Here is a 21,109-nt window from a genome sequence, read left to right on the forward strand (position 1 = left end):
GGCAGTAAATCTCTGAATCCAAATGCCAGGAGACAACATCAGGGGGAAGACCTTTGACTTCTATGCCCTGTTGTTGGACCTCCCAGTTGGCCACTATGAGAGACAGAATGGGGGGCTCGATAGACCACTGGTCTGATCCCGCAGGGCTCTTCTCATCTTCCTGCATTCTTAACCTTGTCATTTAAAAGTGAAGCGTCCACAATGGTATTACGCCAGCGGGGCAGGGGGGCGATGCCCCAGGTGTGCACTGGTGCAGGGGCGTGGCCGGGGCATGGAGGGGGGGTGTTCCAGGGCGGGGCGGGTAAGGGAGTGGCAGGGGTGCAGGGTGTGCGCGTGCCCTAGATGCAGTTCCACCTCACTCCGCCCCGAGTGTCTATTATTGCTATTATCCAATTCCAGGTGGTCTTTGTCCATTTTACTTACATAAAACTTATATATAATCAAGAAACACAGAAATATTGTTCAATAGTTATGCTAAGTATACTGGGTGTGAAGTCCAACATTTCTATCAGATAATTAACATCTGTAAGGAGTGAGAAATCCCAAGTCTTAGTTTGGTGGGGGAAGTGAGGTACCTTTTAATGAATGCCAGTTCAGCAGTTTCAGGTTTGATTCTCCCTTTGATGTTTGTTGCTATTTTTCTTCATGTATTGCCAACTTTCATGTCCAAAACGTGAGAATGAAATGTTCCCTGACTAATTTCTGAATATCATCATTTTTAATATCAGATTTGTGTCCATTCGTTCTTGTACATAGGCACTCTGTCCGAAGGAGAGAGCAGAATCTTCAGGAATTTCCCTACCCAGAGTTGCCAGCCCTATGAAACTTAAACTGTGCTTCATACTAGATAGATGATGTGTTTTCTGCCAGGCCTGACAATGGTTTAGCAACTTATTTTACCTATTGATCTTTTATAGTCTGTTTCAATATGTACATTTATTATTTTTACGATCAGCATAAAACTCACCATAAAACCAAAAAGCATGTATTGAAAATACCGGGTAACTAATCCATGGGCTTAATTGACATGTCCCTGTTTGACTGTATACCGTCTTTTATCCACTGTATTGTGTAAAGGCAGCATGTGTATATGGTTTTAAAGGAATAACAAAATATATACTTTTAGACTGCAAAATGTACAAAGAACTAGGGTTGTCTTGGAACCTAAAACCAGAATATAGAAATATATCTATGGTTGCCAGCTGGTAGGCGTATCTAGGGAAAAGGTAGCCTGGTGCAAAAACTGAGCGCCCCCCACCCCCCACAACATTTTTTGGCATCAGGTCTTAAAGTCAGTGTATGGACCTGGAGGGAAGGAGGAAGGGTGTAGGGGGCGATTATCTGCCCCCATGTGACTAAATGGCCCCCATCCGGGGACATTTGACGCCATATGTCCACCTGGGTGATATGCCCCTGCCAGCTGGAGTTATTCTGGGATTACAACTGATATCTATAAAAGTGCATGTAAAAAAAACCCTTTTAAACATAAATTTTCAATCTAGACAACAAAGTCTAGGGCGGGCTTTCATTCTATTAACTACTATTATAAATGTTTACATTTAAACATTTCTGCTTTCTATTTATGAAGCTTACACGAAAGACGAGTCATCAATATATTTTTCCCCAGAACGCTAACTCTGCTATACCATCCAGACAACAAAAATCATTCGTGTCTCTTAAGAGGGAAATGGCAGAGTGGGCTCTATGGCATTTTGCCCTGCTGATGTATGATACCTGTTCCCAAACTCTGTCTTTTCCAGGATCCACCCACTAATCTCCAGGTATTTCCCAAGTGGGCGTTGCCAACCTGTGGCACTTTAAAGACTAACCGATTTATTTTGAGTAAAGTTGTTGTGATCTGGAGCATCTGGGCTCCAGCTTACGAAAGCTTTCGCAATAAATCTACCTTTAAGGTGGTCTGTAGATTTAGAGGGAGGGAAAGCAAAGAGACTTCCTTCCAGTGGCTCTTTAAGGACTCACTAAATTTTATTCCAGCATAGTTTTTGGTAGACTGGAGTGCAAGAGGGCCAGAAGAAAATGTTACAAACGGGATAGAAACCGACGTGTTCTCCACCTTGCCAGGAGGTGGCGGTAGCAATTTACAACATAACAATCAGAGCTGCCACGAAGAATTCTCTTTACCCTTTTTAAAGATGGCTCCCACAGGCTTTCCCAGTGGTTTCCAATAGCGTCCTTTCCCATGAGAAAGATGGCGCTGCTACGGTGGCCGCCGCCCGTCGTTTTCACCATTCCTTGAGGAAGATGAAGTGGGCGGGGCATCTCCATGACGTAACTGAGGAGGAGGGGAAACGAACGGCAGGTGAGCTTCTGGAGGCAGCCGGCTGTGACGTCTGTCGAACGATCGAACCTCGCAGGTTTTTCGTTGCCAGGGAAACGCCCTGGACATCAAAACTTAAGCAGGTAAGCGGAGCCCTGCAAGAGTATACAAAAGAAGGGGTCACCATCCTCATTTCAACAATGGCTAGTCAGGTGCCTTCAGCAAGCTGGCAGCCTTCCTCTATGGTTTGCCCTCTCCCCAGCAATTGGAGGTCAAGGGTATACTGCTTCAGAATGTGGAGGTTCCATTAGCCACTGAGACTAATAGAACTTGATAGATCTCACCAGAGATTGCTTGCACACTCGCTCGCTCTCTTTCACCCCCCCACTCCTATCCCCTTTTAAGCCAGTGGCCACAATCATACCTTCTAAGTTGCAGATCGTACAAGTTAACTGTTATTGGGTGCTGGACTTTCTTTTGGGCCTTTCCGCACATGCAGAATAATGCACTTTCAGTCCAGTTTTCACAATCCAGCTACAAAGTGCATTGAAAGTGGATTGAAAGCTCATTATTTTGCATGTGTGGAAGGGGCCTTTTGTCTCTCTTGCATGTGCTTCAAGGCACTTTCATTGAGCTGCCCCTAGGCATGTTTTTATAGGTTTCTATCATGTTCCTACTTTCTACAGAAAGCCTCAACTCTCTCGCCTTTCCTAGTGGGGAAATTGCTTTCCCCATTGCTTACACAGCTCTGGGGCTGTGTAGGGATGATGTTATGTAGGGATGTTAAGTAGGGATGGGTGGAGGAAGGGGAAAGTGAGGATGATGTATGAGTCTGAAATTGTGTGCATCGAGGAATGCTGTTGTAAATTTCGTTGTGCGTGCACAATGACAATAAAATGCTTATGCTTATGCTTATGCTTATACTTTCCTCATGCTCTCCACAAGAATAAATTTGGGAAACTTAACTGGTGAATTTGCCGCCATCTCTATTCCAAGCTGCATTTTGTATGTTCAGCAGAATCTAAGGGATCAGGGGTTCCTTGCCAGCTACAAGTCAAAAACAAATTTGAATGCTTATCTACAAAATAAAATCCCCTTCTTGTATGCAGAAAGCTAGTATGTCAGGAAGAACTTGTTCCCTTGCATGCTGCTGTTCTTGCACGTGTGGGTCTTTTCCACAGAGCAGTGCTGAAGCCTACAAAGACTGCTTTGAGCCAAGAAGAAAAGTAGGGTATAATTTTTAAAATAAATATAAACATTGATGCCAGCCTTGATTTATTCATGAACCGGTGTTGTTTTTATCCTGCTGTTTCTCTAATGAGCTCAGGAGGTCATACCCAGATCTCCTCTCTTCCATTTTATCTGACAACAACCCTTTGGTTAGTCTGAGAGAGAGAGAGAGAGAGAGAGAGAGAGAGAGAGTGAGTGGGGTGAGTATCCGAACCCAGGTCTCCACAGTCCTGGTCCAGCATCCTAACTGTGTCACTACACTAGTTCAAAGTAGCACAGCAGTTAGCATGCCAGACTAGAATCTGGGAGACTTGGGTTCGAATTCCCACTCTATCTGAGAAGCTTGCTGGGTAAGCTTGCACCGTTCAGACACACTCAGCCTAGCCTACGTTACAGGGTTGTTATGAGGATAAAATTGAGAAGATCAGCTGTAAGCCACTTTGATTGCTTCATTGAAATTATTTCCTGATCCCTCAATACATTTTTAGTCGTATTAAATATGTACAAAATACTTTTCGCATTTCCGTGCTTGCCATGGTCTTTGAGCAGGTGTTCCCTCATTTTTGCAGTGGTTTAGCAATTGATAATATGCTTGTTTAAAGTGACTGGATTCAGTGGGCTTATACTGGAGTATCTGTTGTATAGGAGTGCCCTGTTAAAAATAAAACTATCTAACCCCAAAGCTCTCACCCAAATGACCCAGGCTAGCCTGAACTCATCAAATCTCAGAAGCTACGGAGGGTCAGCTCTGGCTAGTATTTTGGATGGGAGACCTCCAAGGATTAACTCGCAGGCAATGGCAGAGGCGGGCAGTGGCAAACCATCTCTGAACATCTCTTGTCTTGGAAACCCTGAAGAGTCACCATGTCAGCTGTGACTTGATGGCCAAATAAAAAAGCAGAGGCTGAAATATAGTGGTTTGCCCAAGACTACCCACTAGACTAGAATATGAAATTAGTCTGCCAAAATCCAATTTAACTCCATCTGAAGCGGCAGAGGTTACAGAGTCCTTTGAATTCAGAAAATGTGACCAGGTATAAGAAGTAGTTACTGGTATGGTTGTTGGGGATAATTAAATTGAATGAGAGATACTGGGTACTCTTTTAATGGAGTCCTCTTGGGTACTCTTTTAACTTCTGTTGGGTACTCTTTTAACTTTTGTTTTCTTCCGACTGATAGGATGGAGAAGGAAAAAATCACAATGAAATCCAACGTTGCGGCTGCTAATCTCCTGAGCGCGCTACATTCTCTCTATCAGTTTGGTCACTTGTGTGATGTGACCATTCACATTGACTGTTTCGGAAGCCAAGAGGACTTTTTCGTTCACAGAGCTGTACTGGCAGCTTCCAGCAATTACTTTAAAAGCTTGTTCCTCAAAGACAAGACGCTGAAAGCCGAGCATTGCCGTGTAACGCTCCAGGATGTTCGCGCCGAAGAATTTGTCTCCTTCCTGAAGTTTGTCTACACGACAGAAGTTGAAATTGAAGTGGGCCGACTGCACCGCATGAAGGAGATGGCCGAAATGTTGGAATGCAAAGATCTTCTGGAGGCTTTGGAAGCCATGAATGTTGAGGGCCAAAAAGAGCTGGATCTGAGGGTGTGTTTGAACAAACCTGAAAGGTCTCTGCGGCGCCAGGCTGAGCAAAGAGATCAGGAACAGAGCAGTTTATCACACATTTTCTCAGCGCCTATGAAGAAAAATCTCTGGGACAGAAAGAAGCACGTAAAAGTGCCAACCATCTATGAGTTCCCTGGAAGTAAATTCAGGCAACTGAACCAAGATGGGGTAGCTCTTGGGGTGCCTGACGATGAGGCAGTGATGTCACCTGAACAGTACAAGGCAGAGAAGCCTAGGGCTCCCAACACAGGCAATAGCACCCAAGTAGAAAACAAACCTTTAAACCAGGTGGGCTCAACCTGCATAACGAACGAGGAGCTTCCTGGCGAGAGAAAGGATCAAAGTGGGCTGATTTGTAGCGGAACTCAGCTTCGAAAATCACCACGCAGCTTAGCCAGAGTCTTGCCACACACTTACACCTGTGACACTTGCGACCGCTCCTTTCGCTTTGCCAAACAGTACCAGTCACACGTGAAACTGGAGCATGGCCTGAATCTAGACAGTAAGTACAGCTGCCACGTGTGTGGCCAGCTTTTTGCCAGCTGCCAAAACCTGAAACAGCACGGGCACGCTGTTCACAACAACGAGCACCGGAAAGACGTCAATGATCACATCCGGGGAGCGCAGGAAAAGAAGCGGAATCCCCAAAGGTGCCCCTTCTGTGACAAGGTTATCAGCTCCAAATTTGGCCTGACGATTCACATTCGAACGCACACAGGAGAGAAGCCGTATAAATGTGAATACTGCCCGGCCAGCTTTGCTCAGAGGTCATCCTTCAATACTCATGTGAGGTATAGTCTTCCTTTGTGCATTGCAGTCAGACTTTCAAAAATTATCAGCTCTCTCATGGCTGAGTTTTGTCAGCCGTATTCAGACCTTATAGGAGTTAGTAGAACATTTTAGATTTTTAATACCCAATTGGATCCTGATGAGCTGGTTATGGAAATGATTACAATTCTGGGGTGCTGTGTGGTTTCCGGGCTGCATGGCTGTGTTCTAGTAGCATTCTCTCTTGACGTTTCACCTGCATCTGTGGCTGGCATCTTCAGAGGATCTGATGCCAGCCACAGATGCAGGCGAAACGTCAGGAGAGAATGCTGCTAGAACACAGCCATGCAGCCCAGAAACCACTCAGCACCCCAGTGATTCCGGCCGTGAAAGCCTTCGACAATAAATTAAAATTCTGATAACAGTTTCTTGGCTGTAGGGTTTCCCCCCCCAGTTTAGAGAATTCTTGTCTATTGGACCCAGAAAATATTATTTTCTGCTATGTATTGTCGAAGGCATTCATGGCTGGCTGTTGTGGGTTTTATTTATTTTATTATATATTTATTTTATTCGGCTCTTATCCTGCCCTATCCCTACAGGGCTCAGGGCGGGTCACAACACAATTTATAACACAATCTTAAAACGCTTAAAATCCAACAATTGCCAATACAACTTTAAAACAATAAATAATGCCAGACATTAAAATAGTTATTAAAACAGATGGTCATGAATAATCCTCTTCTGTCACCTCTTACCCTCCTGCCCCCCAGGAGGCCGAGAAGAACTTACTTCACTTCATCCGGCTGGCTAGGTCAGAGGTCTGCAACCTGCAGCTCTCCAAATGTTAATGGACTATAACTCCCATCAGCCCCTGCCAGCATGGCAGAGTTGGGATTCCTAAAGACATAATCCACTATTCTGGGTGGATTGCCTTATACTGTCAGTAGATCCCCCCAACCTTTCCCCCCACCCCCACCGCCATCGCAATAGTATTGTGTTGCTCTCTTCCTATCCAACTCTGGCAGACCACTTTCAAATCTTTGCATTCCCTGAATGGCTGGCAGCCGTAAATGTTAATAGAGCTTTGCTGAACTCTCAGTGCTACTGTAGTCTGTCAGTCCTCATGATATGTTTTCTCCCAGTGAAATCCTTTTGCCATGAAACAGCATTTGTGGACATGCAGATTGCATGTATGTTTCAGGCATACTGAGGGACTGGGAACAGCAGTGGCGTAGTGGTTAAGAGCAGGTGCACTCTAATCTGGGGAACCGGGTTTACTTCCGCACTCTGCCACTTGAGCTGTGGATGCTTCTCTGGGGAACCAGATTAGCTTGTGCACTCCAACACATGCCAGCTGGGTGACCTTAGACAATTCACAGTTCTTCAGAGCTCTCTCAGCCCCACCCACCTCACAGGGTGTTTGTGGGAGGGTGGGGAGGGAAAGGAGATTGTAAGCTCCTTTGAGTCTCCTTGCAGGAGAGAAAGGGGGGTGGTTATAAATCCAAACTACTACTACTACTCTTCCTCTTCTTCTTCCTCTTCTTCTAACTGAAATACATGTACTGTTACTTTTTCCACAACTAAACAGAAAAATACACGAATCTGGGCAAGTTCGGAAACGCCTGCCAGGTTGCTGGAAGACAGTGCCACCAGCAGACAAAGTTGACACGGCAGATGGTGACTTTAATATTGCTAAGAAAGCACGTCTCGAGGTACCAAACCCTGACCCACCAAGAGAATCTAGGGGGGGAAAAACCTGGGTGCTTGAAAGAGAATCACAGAGTTTGGCTGTAGAAGCAAAGTCTGACTGTCAAGCAGACGGGCAGGAGCAGTGTGATGAATCTGGCTTGGAAAGGGAAAATGTTGCAATTGTTGAAGAAGAAGAAGAAGAAGAAGAAGAAGAAGAAGAAGAAGAAGAAGAAGAAGAAGAAGAGGAAGGGAATCATGGCACCAGCATACATGACAGGGGAGATCACGAAACTCTCTGTTTAGATGAGGACGATGATTGTTCGAATGACCACCTCGCAGAAGAAGAAAACAAACTGAATGACGAGCGCAAAGCGAGGAAAAGCAATAAAAACACGGTAACCAAGAAATCGGCCTACGTCATCACGTGCCACGAGTGTGCCGAGAAATTTGCCTCACGTAAAAAATACGTCGACCATTGCAAAGATGTCCATCACGCTTCGCCTGGGAAAGCCTATCAGTGTGATGTTTGCAGCAAGTCCTTTGCTAGTTTCAACAGCTGGAAGGAGCACAGGGCGTGCGTCCATACAGAAGACAGGCAGTTTGCCTGCACACTCTGTGATGCCACCTTTAAAAGGAAGAGGGACGTGAGAACACACTACGTGCGGAAGCATGAAGGGCGAGTGAAGCGTCCCCTGTGCTCTGTGTGTGGCAAGATCTTGAGTTCAAGGACGGCACTGGTATTTCACATGAGGACCCACACTGGGGAGAAGCCGTACCAGTGTGGCATTTGCTTCTCGAGATTTGCTCAACCGTCGCAGCTGAAGATCCATACAAGGTCAGACCATATGGTTTAGGAGGGTTTTCTCTTCCTTCTTGACCTCTGTGTGCATCTTTTGGTTTTTTCTTTGTGACTGATGAAAGCTATGAATAGTAAGCGAATGGTAAAATGGAGGTCCAGAGAGCATGGGCAGTTTGTGTGCGAGAAACATTTGGGAGGGGGAGCAGACATGAACTCTCAGAACCGTTTGGGTGGTGATGAAATTGGAATGTGTTTAGTTCTAGCATTATCAAAAGAACCTCCAGCCTTTATTATCCATTATGTAACTGAGCATCACAGAATCTTGGCAAGAAAAGCATTCATCTGTCCCTTGTGATCTGAATCACATACACAAAGTGGCCCTCAGCCTGCAACTAAATAAGATGGAAGAGCAGGTACAGGCAAAGAGTCTGTGTTGTGATATGAAAAGATGCTTCATCCAAGCATGTGACATTTGTCTACTTTGCTTTCTGGATGCTCAGAGGTCAAATTCAAACTGACAGTACAGTTAGCCTGGTCAAAGGAGAGGGGTGAGCTCCTTGTTGAGGTCCAGAAGTTTAAGCCTCATGCCAGCAATGTAAAATCTCTCATTCCTAATGGTTAAAACAAAGGCTTCAGTGCTGTGGGTTTTCCGGGTTGTATGGCCATGTTCCAGTAGCATTTTCTCCTGACATTTCGCCTGCATCCGTGGCTGGCCTCTTCAGAGGATCCATCCATCCGGCCATAGAACCCAGAAAACCCGCAACACTCTCGTGATTCCAGCCATGAAAGCCTTAGAGCAGGGGTTGGGAACCTTTTTCATCCAAAGAGCCATTTGGCCCACTCACCCCCCCTGCCCGCTCGCCCCCACCCGCCGCTTGCTTGCCCCCCGCCCGCTCCCCTGCTTGCTTGCTTGCCCGCCCACTCGCCGCCCGCTTGCTTGCCACCCACCCGCCCCCCTGCTCACTTGCTCGCCCCCCCGCTCACTTGCCCGCCCGCCCACTCGCCGCCCGCTTGCTTGCTTGCCGCCCGCTCACTCGCTTGCCAACCCGCCCCCCCTGCTCGCTTGCTCCCCCCCCGCTCACTTGCCCGCCCGCCCACTCGCTGCCCGCTTGCTTGCCGCCTGTTTGCTTGCCCGCCCACTCGCCCTCGTTAAGCCCTAAACGCTTCGCTATTGCCCGCCCGCTTCTGGCCCTCGCAAAGCCCGCCCTCAAACGCCCCTTGCCCGACCGCCCCATTTCGCTTCGCCAGCCATCAGCCATTTCGCCCGCCCATTTGCTTGCCCGCTTACTCGCTTGCCCGCTCGCTCGCCCGTTCCCTCGCCCACTCACTTGCCCTCGCTTGCTTGCTCGCCCGCCCCCCGCCCGCCCCCCGCTTGCTTGCCCGCCCGCCCGCTCGCCCGTTCCCTCGCCCACTCGCTTGCCCTTGCTTGCTTGCCCGCCTGTCCGCCCCCCCGCTTGTCCGTTTGCCCGCTCGCTTACCCCGGGCTTTTACTCGCTCGCTCACCCCCGCTGCTCGCTCGCCCGCCCCGCTCGCTCCCCAGCTTCCTTCGCTTCGCCCTAGCCAGTCGCCCTCCCGCTCGCTTCCTACCCCACCCCCCCCCCCGCCACTTTGGTTTTTGCTCCCCACCCCGCTCCGCTTCAAGCTCACCTGCTTGCCTCGGGTTGGCTTTAATTTCTGCTGGCTTTGCCTGGGGAAGGGCAGCAGCCATGCCGGGAGCCGCGATAGGAGAAGCAGCGAAGGGGTTAAACGCTTTACTGCGGCTCTTGGAGCCTTGAGGTTCCCGACCCCTGCGCTTTAGGGGAAGGATACAAAGACTTGGAGGCTCATTTTGTCACTTGTGGACTCTGGTGAGCAAGTTTTAACTTGTGGCTTCCCTCAAGTTCCAGTTCACACTAGAATGTTGCGCAGTTTCATGGTTTTACTTCTCAGCCATGGTTTTACTTCCCAGCCTTGGCTGCAAAGTGGGCTGCAAATCTCAATAACGGTCGTCTATTCCAAATCCCCTGACCGAGGCCAACTCCTTATGGTGAATGTGAAGTCTCGTTTCCTTGCAAACTTTGTTTCTGGCCAGGTGGGTGGGGGTTCACCTATCTGTAACACTGAGTAGGAAGTTTCAATATGAATTAAGTCTATTGTTTTCCCAGTATTCTCCTGTTCCTCTGAACTCAGGTCCCATACAGGCGAGAAGCCGTACGTTTGTGAGGAGTGCGGAGCATGTTTTGCAGACAAAGGCAAGCTGAATGGCCACAGGAGGACGCATACAGGTAGGAGTTTTAACTCCATTCCTTGAGCATGGCAGCGGCAACACATACTGATGCCCTGTTATCCCGACTACTTTTCTTGGCTCACTTGGGCCCTTTCCGCATGGGCCATTTATCCCGGCAGGTTGCTAGGATAAGCAGCCCCAGGACTGTATCGGGCTGTTCGCACTTCTCGAGGTACCAGCCTATGAGGCTGCAGTGGGTTGCCGCTGTGACTTCACATGGAGCCGCGGCTGCTGCCTGCACTCCGCCTCCCTGGGACCTTTCCCCCCAGCCGCTGTTGCAGTGGTGATCAGCCGGCCACCCACGCCTGCGTAGCCACACAGGCGCAAGGGAGGGGAGGAAAGGGGACGGTGCAGCCACTGTCAACCCGCCTCCCCGCCAGGGCAGTTTGCTTGGCCCCAGCACCAAGGCGGGATATTTGAAAAGAATCACACATAGTGCAATTCTCAAATATCCCATCTTGGGGAGTTTAAAGTGGGATTGATCCGGTTTAGGGGCGAGAACTGTGTAAAGTTCCTGCCCAAACCAGATTTAACCCTCCCCACCACCATGGGAGAATTGGCCTGTGTGGAAAGGGCCTTAGATATGTGGTTGCCGAGGACCACAGCAGGTATGGATGTCAGCTTCGTTGGGTGCCAGAAATTCCTATGTCTGTGCCACCTTTGAAGTAGTTACTTTCTTAACTGTAGTATAGTTGTTGAAAATAGATTTGTGAAAGAAACAGAGAGGGCTTTTGGATTAACAGGACAGCAGTTTTGAAATGCTGAGGTGGTGCTTTCCTGGATTTCTTGAGACTACAAGATCCCCCCTGTGTATGTGTTTGGAGAAGAACATCATTTGAGAATAAATTATGTGGTTATTTCGAGATAATGGACCACCGCCAGAGAGATTATTTAGCAGCTTGTTATAATTTACAAGCAACAAAGCCCATTGTGGGGAAAAATACAACAGGCTCTGGAAAAATGTTGGTGGTCCCATCTTTCGTAGTTTTTTCCACGAGTCCACCTGGGAAGCACCGATCTGAGAAAAAACGTGTCCTGTGTAGAAGAGTTCCAGCTATGCACAGGCTGAAATGTATTTTTTCCTCACTGTTGTTGGCTGCTTAGGGTGCAGCGCCCCTTTTCTCGGAATAGGCCAGCTTCCAGGTGCCATTCCAAGCCCGGCTCATCCCTGGCAAGTTCTAACGAGGGCCGGGGTGGGGAGTTCTCCCCCAAGTTGGGCCATTCCCCCAGGAGCCAGCCGGGCACTCTCCATGACTGCCCTCTGCCAAAAGCTTCAACGATGGAGCCACGCTCGGTGTTAGGCCTCGATCCTTGAATCAATAAACAGGCTGTGGATTGTTGATCGGTAGCATTTATTGGAAAGGTAACAAAGCACCCAGCTTGCAGGAAATCAGTTTTGTCAGACCTGGCTTTTGCAACTCTCTTTATCCAGAAATGATTCCCCGCTCCTTGTCCCCTCCCAGAGTTACATCAGAGCCTAGGAGTGCCCCAAGGTCAGTGACAGATGGAGATAAAGCCACTGGTCATCTACCCCGACAGAGCAATGGAAACATCCCACTTCCCATGAGAGTAGAAAGTGTCAGGGATAAGCGTACTTATCTACCAAGCGTGTGAAACCATGAAAGTAAGATCAAGGAAAATGTTCCATTAACACAGTGGTTACGTTCAGAGGCGGAGCTTCCACCAGGTCGCCTGGGGACAAATGCCCTGGGCAGCCACTGTTCATTTCACGTGGTGGTGGAAAATCACCCCCACACCCCTCCTCCTTCCCCCCTAGGCTCAGCCCCACCCTGCCAGGCTGCTCGTTCAGCCAGCAGAGCCTCCACCGGCTGAACAAGCATCCTGGCGGGGCCGCTGCAGGGTGCCCCTTGGCCCAGCCTCGCTGCCTAAGGTAAGTGGGGTGTGGGGGGGAGGCACAGGGGGGCAGGGAGCAGGTTTTGCCCCAGGCGCCATTTTCTATCCCTACACCTCTGGTTACATTTAACAGGCAGAGTGCATATACATACAAGCAGTTACATTGACAGGAATGCATCTCACTCACCTAGATACAATCGCCGCCTATATTTTATATAGCCATGGCCTGGAGTTAGGAATGCATCTCAATCACCTAGGTGCCATCTCTGACACCCGGGGCTAGAGTGGAGGACCTACTACCCACCCACTTACCCTGGAGCTGACTGGGAGGGGTGGATCAAGCATAGGAAGCTGATATGTATATGCTGATACATATACGCATGATGCTGGCAGGGGATGATGGGAACTGTAGTCCATAACATCTGGAGGGCCACGAGTTTGACACCCGTGGCTTACATCATGCAAACAGAGATGTGAATGTTAAAAGTGTGAATGAAGAAACGCATACCTCAAAAGGAAAACCTCAATAAAATATGTTTGAGAGTCTGGGAGCTATGAATGGAGAAGAAGCTCTCTAGAAGCTCTTGGAAGAATCTCCTGTAGGTGACGAGTAACAGAAATGGCTTGTTCATTTCCTTCGCAGGAGAGCGCCTCTTTAAATGTGACGTGTGTGGAAAACATTTTGCTACCAATGAATACCTAAAATGCCACAAGCGCTGCCACATGGGAGCCAAACCGTATAAATGTGACGTCTGTGGGAAAACGTTTGGACTGCGAGCCTCATTAGCCCAACACAGTAATGTTCATGCAGGTAAGAAACGTTCTTCGGGGACGGGGGAAAGGACTTGGGGGAAAGGCACGCAAGAGAAAGTCGAGATGGAAACGGCTGTCAAAAGTGATCTTAATAGGGTTTCTCGGAGACCTCCTCAGATTAAATTTCCTGGGAGTGATTACAGTGAGGCACTGCAGACTGCTTCTCAAAAGTCATTCAAGCTCGCAGTCTTACATTCTCATGTTGTAAAAACCAAAGATCATAGCAACAGAAGCACTCAAATAAACATGGAAGCAGGCAAATAAAGCCGTGGTGGATACCAAAGATATATGAGGCAATGTTTAATATCCTTGTAATGAAAAATTGCTAGACCTGGAGTGCAAATGGTACTGGTTCAGAAATCAGAAAGTGCACACTGTTATTCCTTGGGGATTTGTTTTTTCTGCTCCCAGAGAAGCCTCCTTATTTCTGCGAGCAGTGCGGGAAGACCTTCACTCAGCAAGGAGCCCTGAGGCGCCACCAGCGCATTCACACCGGAGAAAAGCCATACAAATGCAGGGCTTGTGAGAGGACCTTCACTGACATGTCCACCTTGAGAAGACACGTCCTGGTATGTGTGAGGTTTGTGCTAGACATTTTAGAACATCCATAAAGGTGAACAAGCCTTTTTCAGCCATTTTCTTTCCCAATTCTTTCTTTGTGCTGAACATTTCTTTCTTTCTTTCTTTCTTTCTTTCTTTCTTTCTTTCTTTCTTTCTTTCTTTCTTTCTTTCTTTCTTTCTAAAAAAACAGCTTTGAAAAGCACATGACAAAAGATGTCTTTATGTATCTGTCCTACAACTAGAACTTGGGGAAGTTGTGTGCAGTTGATTCAAGACAGAACAAAGATTCTTCCTAAGAGGGAACTCATAATCATATGATGTAATGATGGCCCCTGTGTTTTGGTGGTGATGGTGGAAAGCGCTGTCAAGCCCCAACTATCTATTGGTGACCCTGAAGAGTTTTCTAGGCAAGAGATAAACAGAGGTGGTTTGTCATTACCTGCCTCTGCATAGCAACCCTTGACTTTATTGGTGGTCTCCCATCCAAGTACTAACCAGGGTTTTGACCCTGCTTAGCTCCTGAGGTCTGATGAGATCAGACTAGCCTGGGCCATCCAGGTTAGGGCCCTGGAATTTAGGTAGCTTTAAACGGGGATTTATCGCATTCAAGGAGGAGGAGAGGTTTTATCAATGGCTATTAGCCACAATGCCTAAATATGACCTCTAAATATACTTTGAGCACAAGTCACAGAAGGATGACAGCAAAGGAAGGCTAATGATGTCCTTGTAGGCTTCCTGGAGGCATCTGATCGTATAAGATGGCACACCAGATAGTCTGTTCTTCCCAAGCTGGTTGTTGACTATTTGATAGCAATGGGAAGGTTCATTGTGTGAATCAGAAAATCCACTGGGAGAGCTACTTGGTCCCAGGTTAATACAAAAATATCAAGAGTCGGAGGGAAAAAATAACTTGGGGTTCGAAACTTCCCAAAAGCAGCCAGTGACATCTGCACACAGCGGGGGGGAAACAGCCAACCTCACGGGTTACCTAGAAACCCAAGATGCCGAGCAAAAAAAAAAGGAGGGGGAAAATTTTTTGTTGTGACCCACCCTAAGCCCTGCGGGGATAGGGTGGGATATACATTTAATAATTAAATAAATACATATAAAAAGGACAAGTCAATCATGGGCAAGATTGAAGCAGGAACAGAAAAGAACAAAAGGGAAGAAACAGGAGCATGTGAGAGAGGGATTTCCCTTCTCACCAGTCCTTGCAAACTTTGTGAATTCTAAAAGTTTAGAACAATCATGCTATTTTGCGTTGCTATTCCACAAACACATTCCATCCATCTCCCCCTTCATGGTAGTGTTGCTGCAGCGGCTGAAACATGCTAGGGAGAAAGCAAACAGGATGGCTATAGGGGCCAAGAGGATTAAAACCGCTCCAGGCCTTACTGCCCTTGTCCCCAAGATACATAACTGTGCCAGGCTCAGGGCTTATGCAGGCCAGTAAGGCAGAGAACCAGCAGTGTCTTTACCACTTGGGGTTCTGTAGGCCACAGTGACTGCCCCAAAGCATTATGGGAAGCAGTGGCGTAGGGGGAGAAAATGGCACCCCTGCGGCATTCGCCCCCCCCCTCCCCTTACCTTAGTTCAGCTTGAAAAAGTTCAGGCTGAAAAACCATCCTGTTCAGTTCAGGCTGAAAAAGCCCCCCCTGGTGGGAACTACACTTCCCAGGAGACCTTGGGGCTCGTAAGGTCTACACTTCCTGGGAAGTGTAGTTCCTACCAGGGTGCTTTTTCAGCTTGAACTGAACAGGCTGAACTAAGGTAAGGGGGGAACAGAGGAAGGGTGTGGGGGGCGATTTTACACCCCCCCATGTGACCCTAATGACGTGTGCCGGGGGGCACAGTGCCCCCCTATTGTAGCTCTGCCTATGATGGGAAGTATAACTGTAGCCAGGCACAGAATGCAGGCTCAGACTCTCTGAATGAGCTACTTCTTCAGACAGCTACTTCTTCCCACACACACCAGCTGGGTGACCTTGGGCTAGTCACAGCTTCTCGGAGCTCTCTCAGCCCCACCTACCTCACAGGGTGTTTGTTGTGAGGGAGGAAGGGCAAGGAGATTGTAAGCCCCTTTGAGTCTCCTGCAGGAGAGAAAGGGTGGATATAAAACCAAACTCTTCTCTTCTTCTTCTTCTATAAAGTAGTTCTGATCTGATCTTTTGAAGCTTATGGCAATCTTAATTGTACACTGTGTTCCATTTCAGTTTTTTTTTTGACTTCTAATAAATTCAGAATTCGTATTTAAAAAAGCCTTTTCCCCCCTTTTCCCCATCTACCGTAGGTCCATGATCGGAATGCTCACTGGAGGAGTTTCTTAATAGATCTCACTATCAAAAAGGATCACAACTGGTCCAAAATAGAGACTTTGTCTAATATCTGTATGGGAGACGGCACTACACCTGTTTGGTCAAGTACGCAAAGTAAAGGTTACAAACCAGAAAGTGTGAGCGTCAAAAAGGCAGAACATGTGTCATGTAATAGTAATGTAAGAGATTCTGACCATTCCCTCATGCATTTATAACTCTCAACAGGCAAGATGGGAACACGGACGGGCACAGGCATCTCTCCTGCATTCTGCCTCTGCCCAAAAACTCCACAGGTAAGTCATGCTTGTAGTTCAGCATCCCCAAAAGGAAGGTGTGGCACCTTAACTCCTCAGGACTTTTTCATGCAAGGCATTATTTTCAAGTCGTAGGGGAAGATTTTGATGGGGCTGATTTCTTTGGGGGAAGGGGGTCTTTTGGCAGGCCAGCACATCAGGAGAGCTGATGTCAGTAGTAAAACCGAACAAGGATGGCAGGGTAGAGAACACTTATGTAACTGGTTTTGGCAGGGGCGTTTTTGGTATTTAAAATGTGCGGACTGTCTTCTGGGATGGCTGTTAAGACAAATGATGATGGTGTAACTGGGCCAAACTGTGCCCGGGGCGGACTCTGTGTTTTCTGCCCGCCCCCTCCATGGGCCCTGCTCCCTCACATTCCCTGCGGGGGGGCTCTTCCCCCATGGCTCGCAATGTCTCCTGGGTAGTGTAGTTCCCACCAGGGTGCTTTTTCAGCCTGAACTGAATAGGCCGCTTTTTCAGCCAGAACTTTTTCAGGCTAAACTTTCAAGGTGAAGTGGAAGTGCATGGGGAGGAAGAGGGAGCCGCATTTTCCCGCCACCCTTTTGGTGTGCAGGTCCAGTCTTGTTAAGCACCACCACCCTGCACCCTTATAGCTTCGCCTCTCGTGAGTGTTTAATTGCGTTCAAGGAGAATGGCATACTAAGACCTGTATGTCAGCCCTCCAGGAACCTGGGGCAAGGGGGAGAACCAAAGAAGGAAACAAAAACAGGAAACCTTCCGACTGGTCCCCAAGCAAATGTATAACTATATCCCTAGTGCGGCTTTGTCAGTCATTCTTCCCCTTAGTGATAACTTTATTTTTCAGCGAGAGATGCAAATGAACTCACAAAACCCTGGAAGAAAGGGTGCATAAAACTCCTCTCTTCACTCCCCGGCCCTGGTTTGCAAGATTATGTATTTGTTTTGGAGTACATTTTTGGGGTTGTCGGCCTCCTATATGTAAACACTGCCATGATGCACTAGAGGGAATTAGTCGTGCTTGGGAAGGACAATTTTATTTATTGTGTATTATTGTGTTTCTTTAGCCCTTTCCGCATATGCAGAATAATGCACTTTCAGTCCACTTTCGATGCAGCTTTGCAGCTAGATCTTACTGTGCGGAATAGCAAAATCCACCTGCAAACAATTGTGGAAAGTGGATTGAAAGTGCATTATTTTGCATGTGCGGAAGGGGCCTTTGAAGAAGGGGCATGGCCAACTGTAGGAGGGGGTGCTAAATGAACCTAACTTAAAACTGGATTTGTGATAGGGCAAATTTGGCAGTTCCTTTGGCAGGGGTGTATGTCTGTTTATATGATTACCGTTGAGGTCAGTGGATCTGCCAGTCTGAAACAGGGTGATTGCTTTGGGGATCAATCCTAAGCATGCCTGCTCAAAAGTCAGCCCCATTTTATTCAATGGGACTTACGTCAAGGAAGGTTCTTAGAACTGCAGCCTTGGAGCACTCAGAAAGGGAACCCAAATTAAGGAAAGTACCTTTCTCTTGACCCAGGTATCTGGTATGAAACATACATAAAGAAAAGACAGAATTCCTTGGGGTCTGATAAACGTAAGGGAAGTAGACAGTTTTGCCTCCTTCAGTTCCATTCCATGAGTAAAGAAAACCGGAGTCCTTGTAAAGATTTCCTGAATATCTCCATGTTTAACAATGGGAACTGAGATAAATTCACTTGAAATCTTTGCTCAGCTAAATTTATCATTTTTCAGGTACTTAAGATTTATGTTAGATAAAGATTTGGTTACCTTTCAGTGTAATCCTGAGCAGAGGTACTCTGTTCTAAGACCACTGACTTCCATGGGCTACTCTAGTAACAGGCTCACTCTGCTTAAGATTGTCTAGACAGTTATTTATACCTCCTGCTTTTAATTAGATTTTTTAAAGAATAAAAGCAATGTTTAAATGTTTATATTAGTACACATGTCTGTCTGGACTGTAAAGGTGTTTTAGGATGGCAAGAGGGAAAGATCCATGTGCACACATAGCAGGGTTGTTAGCTTTTTCTCTGGGAGTAGCCACCTCTGGCATCTATAGCAAGGAGCCTTTCCGCCTTCACTACCTGCCATCCTAACGCTCCCTTGTCTCATTGACACTACAGAACACGCAGGCTAACCCCTGGTTTTCTCTAATCGAGAGAAAGATTATTTCCATCAGCCTGCCTATTGAATCACTCTACCTAATGTCCTATTCAGAAGCGTACAATAGGCTCAGAGATCGGCTTTTAGATCTAGAACAGGGGTAGGGAACCTGCGGCTCTCCAGATGTTCAGGAACTACAATTCCCATCAGCCCCTACAAGCATGGCCAATTGGCCATGCTGACAGAGGCTGATGGGAATTGTAGTTCCTGAACATCTGGAGAGCCGCAGGTTCCCTACCCCTGATCTAGAATTTGCAAATTTACATCTAACAGCCAAACGAACCTGCTCTCCAACACAACTCCTAATTCCATTTGAGCAGAGACATATGGCCTATTACCTCCATACCTTAACGAACGAACCCACGCGCAAGGAGAGCCCTTACCATTGCGCGTTTTAACGTTATGCCCTCTGCCCAATTAAAGGGTAGGTTCAGCAATTTAGATAAATCCGCAAGGTTATGCAGTTGCAAACTTAATGTGGTTGAAACCCTGACTCACCAACTCTTGCACTGCACCAGATTTGATAACATCAGATCTAAATATACCAATTTACATTTTTTTCTTCCAATCTGGGCTGCCTGATCTGACTAGGTTATCTCTATTGTTAAACAACTCGGAGCCCGGTCTTTGTGAAGAGATTGCCAATTTCATTGCGGAGATAGTTGAGAGTTCCCAGTAGAACGTATTTGTTGTGCTCCCCGTGGGGCCTTTTATCTATCATCTATTCATGCAATTGCTCTTGATTTATGTAACTCTTTCTGACTATGCCAATAAAGGCTTATGTGTGTGTGCAAGGAGCCTTTTGAGCACAGAGGCCACTTGTGACACTGAGAGCTGCTTTACCAAACAGGGAAGCTTAAGCCCCATTCTGCAAACACTGTATGACCCCCAGATCAGGACTATTTCTGTATTAGGATTGAGTTATACGCATCACTGTGAACACTTCTCAGCAGCTCAGAAATGTTTATATATACTTTCTGTACATATTTTTTTAATGTTCAAAAATGTTCTGAGGGTGAAAATGTCAAGTGTATATAACATTTAATAAATTTGTGGTAAAAACAGCATTGTAATATTTTAAAGCACTGGTTCTCAGACAGCTTTTCTCTCTACTTTGGAGAGCCTTGTAGCTACTGATTTTTTTTTTCAGTGTCAGTTTTTATTTTATTTAGTAACATTTTACATTTTGGGATTAATGTCCTTCTATGTTAGTTCGAAGAGTCCCATAGCACTGGCTGGTAAGCTGCAGCACTGCAGAGTTGCAGTACTACTGTCGAAGCTCCAACCAGAGTTTGGTCCTGACAGAAATTGGTGTAAAGTAGCTGGTTCAAGTTTGACTCAGCTTCCATCCTCCCAAGGCAGTGGAGTACTGCCAACGGGGCAGGAGGGGGCCACGCCACCCTGGGGGCGCGCTGGGGCGGGGGGGGCGCGGCGCCGCAGCAGGGGCGCGGGCGTGCCCCGGGTGGTTTCCCCTTGCTCCGCCCCTGTCCCAAGGTCAGTAAAAGGAGTACCCAGCTTGCTGGGGGTAGACAGTAGACAACTAGGGAAGGCAACAGCAAACCAACCCATCAATATAGTCTGCCAACTAAACATCATGATGTGACATCACCCTTACACCCAGAGGACTACCTTTACCTTTTACCTGTTAGCTGATAACGTTAAATTACCCAAACGGAGAGAATGAAACCTAGAAAACTCAAGTTTTATACATTTGTGGAAGCAGTGTCAAAACCCAAACTGGATGGACAATCAATAGATATCTTTGCCACTCTTCAATTAAAGAATGTAGACTCTGTGGTCTCCATGCAATTCAGATCCTTCCCTGGCTTCTGCATGCAGAGTTAACTAATTGTGTGTGTTGGGGGGGGGAAGCAGCGCTCTTAAGAGTAGCAGATTCATTCAATAACTCTTGTTTGCTCCCCACTCTACCCTGCAAGAAAAATATCCTGCCTTCAAATTTGGTATGCCACAGCCTGTGATACGCTTGAGCTCATGTGTGGCTGTCACTCAACAGGGCTTAGTTTAAAATGGAAGACATCCAATTTGCCTTCATTTGATTTTAGTCCCTTCCTTATGATTGGGCCCCTTATGCTGATGCCATCTAGCTTTTAGTTTTACTTTTAGCTATTAATGTATTGATGTATTTTAAATTGTGCACTGTTATTGTTGGAAGCTGCCCAACTTGTGAGGAATGAGCGGGATACAAGTCCAAGAAATACATAATTCCAATCCCGGTCGTGTTAGAAGACTTACCTCCCCGTTCCTCAGCTAGCTGATGAATATATTCTGTTTTAAACCATCAGCCCTCAATAGGACTTGTACTCCCTGGCCAAAAGTATAGCGCTTTCAGGACCCCAAGTGTAGGATTCCTTCTGCTGGGGCGTCTACCTACAAGGAGAGCTAATGAGGGCAATGAGGTACACCTTTTGTCTCCCAGATAGGGAGGTCATTTTAAAAACTGACAC

General features: G+C 47.1%; 1 protein-coding gene across 1 annotated transcript; it reads left to right on the top strand.

Annotated features, from left to right (window-relative positions):
* The first annotated feature begins 2,303 nt into the window (after nucleotides 1-2,303).
* On the top strand, nucleotides 2,304-17,208 carry LOC125434602 (GDNF-inducible zinc finger protein 1-like). The gene is made up of 7 exons (XM_048500136.1): nucleotides 2,304-2,421; nucleotides 4,688-5,917; nucleotides 7,483-8,418; nucleotides 10,552-10,646; nucleotides 13,146-13,313; nucleotides 13,727-13,884; nucleotides 16,167-17,208. The coding sequence occupies exons 2-7, from the start codon at nucleotides 4,689-4,691 to the stop codon at nucleotides 16,404-16,406; spliced, it is 2,826 nt and encodes a 941-aa protein (XP_048356093.1). The 5' UTR covers nucleotides 2,304-2,421; nucleotide 4,688; the 3' UTR covers nucleotides 16,407-17,208.
* The last annotated feature ends 3,901 nt before the right edge of the window (nucleotides 17,209-21,109 follow it).

This window comes from Sphaerodactylus townsendi, linkage group LG01 (genome assembly GCF_021028975.2).
Source record: "Sphaerodactylus townsendi isolate TG3544 linkage group LG01, MPM_Stown_v2.3, whole genome shotgun sequence".
Lineage (NCBI taxonomy): Eukaryota > Metazoa > Chordata > Lepidosauria > Squamata > Sphaerodactylidae > Sphaerodactylus > Sphaerodactylus townsendi.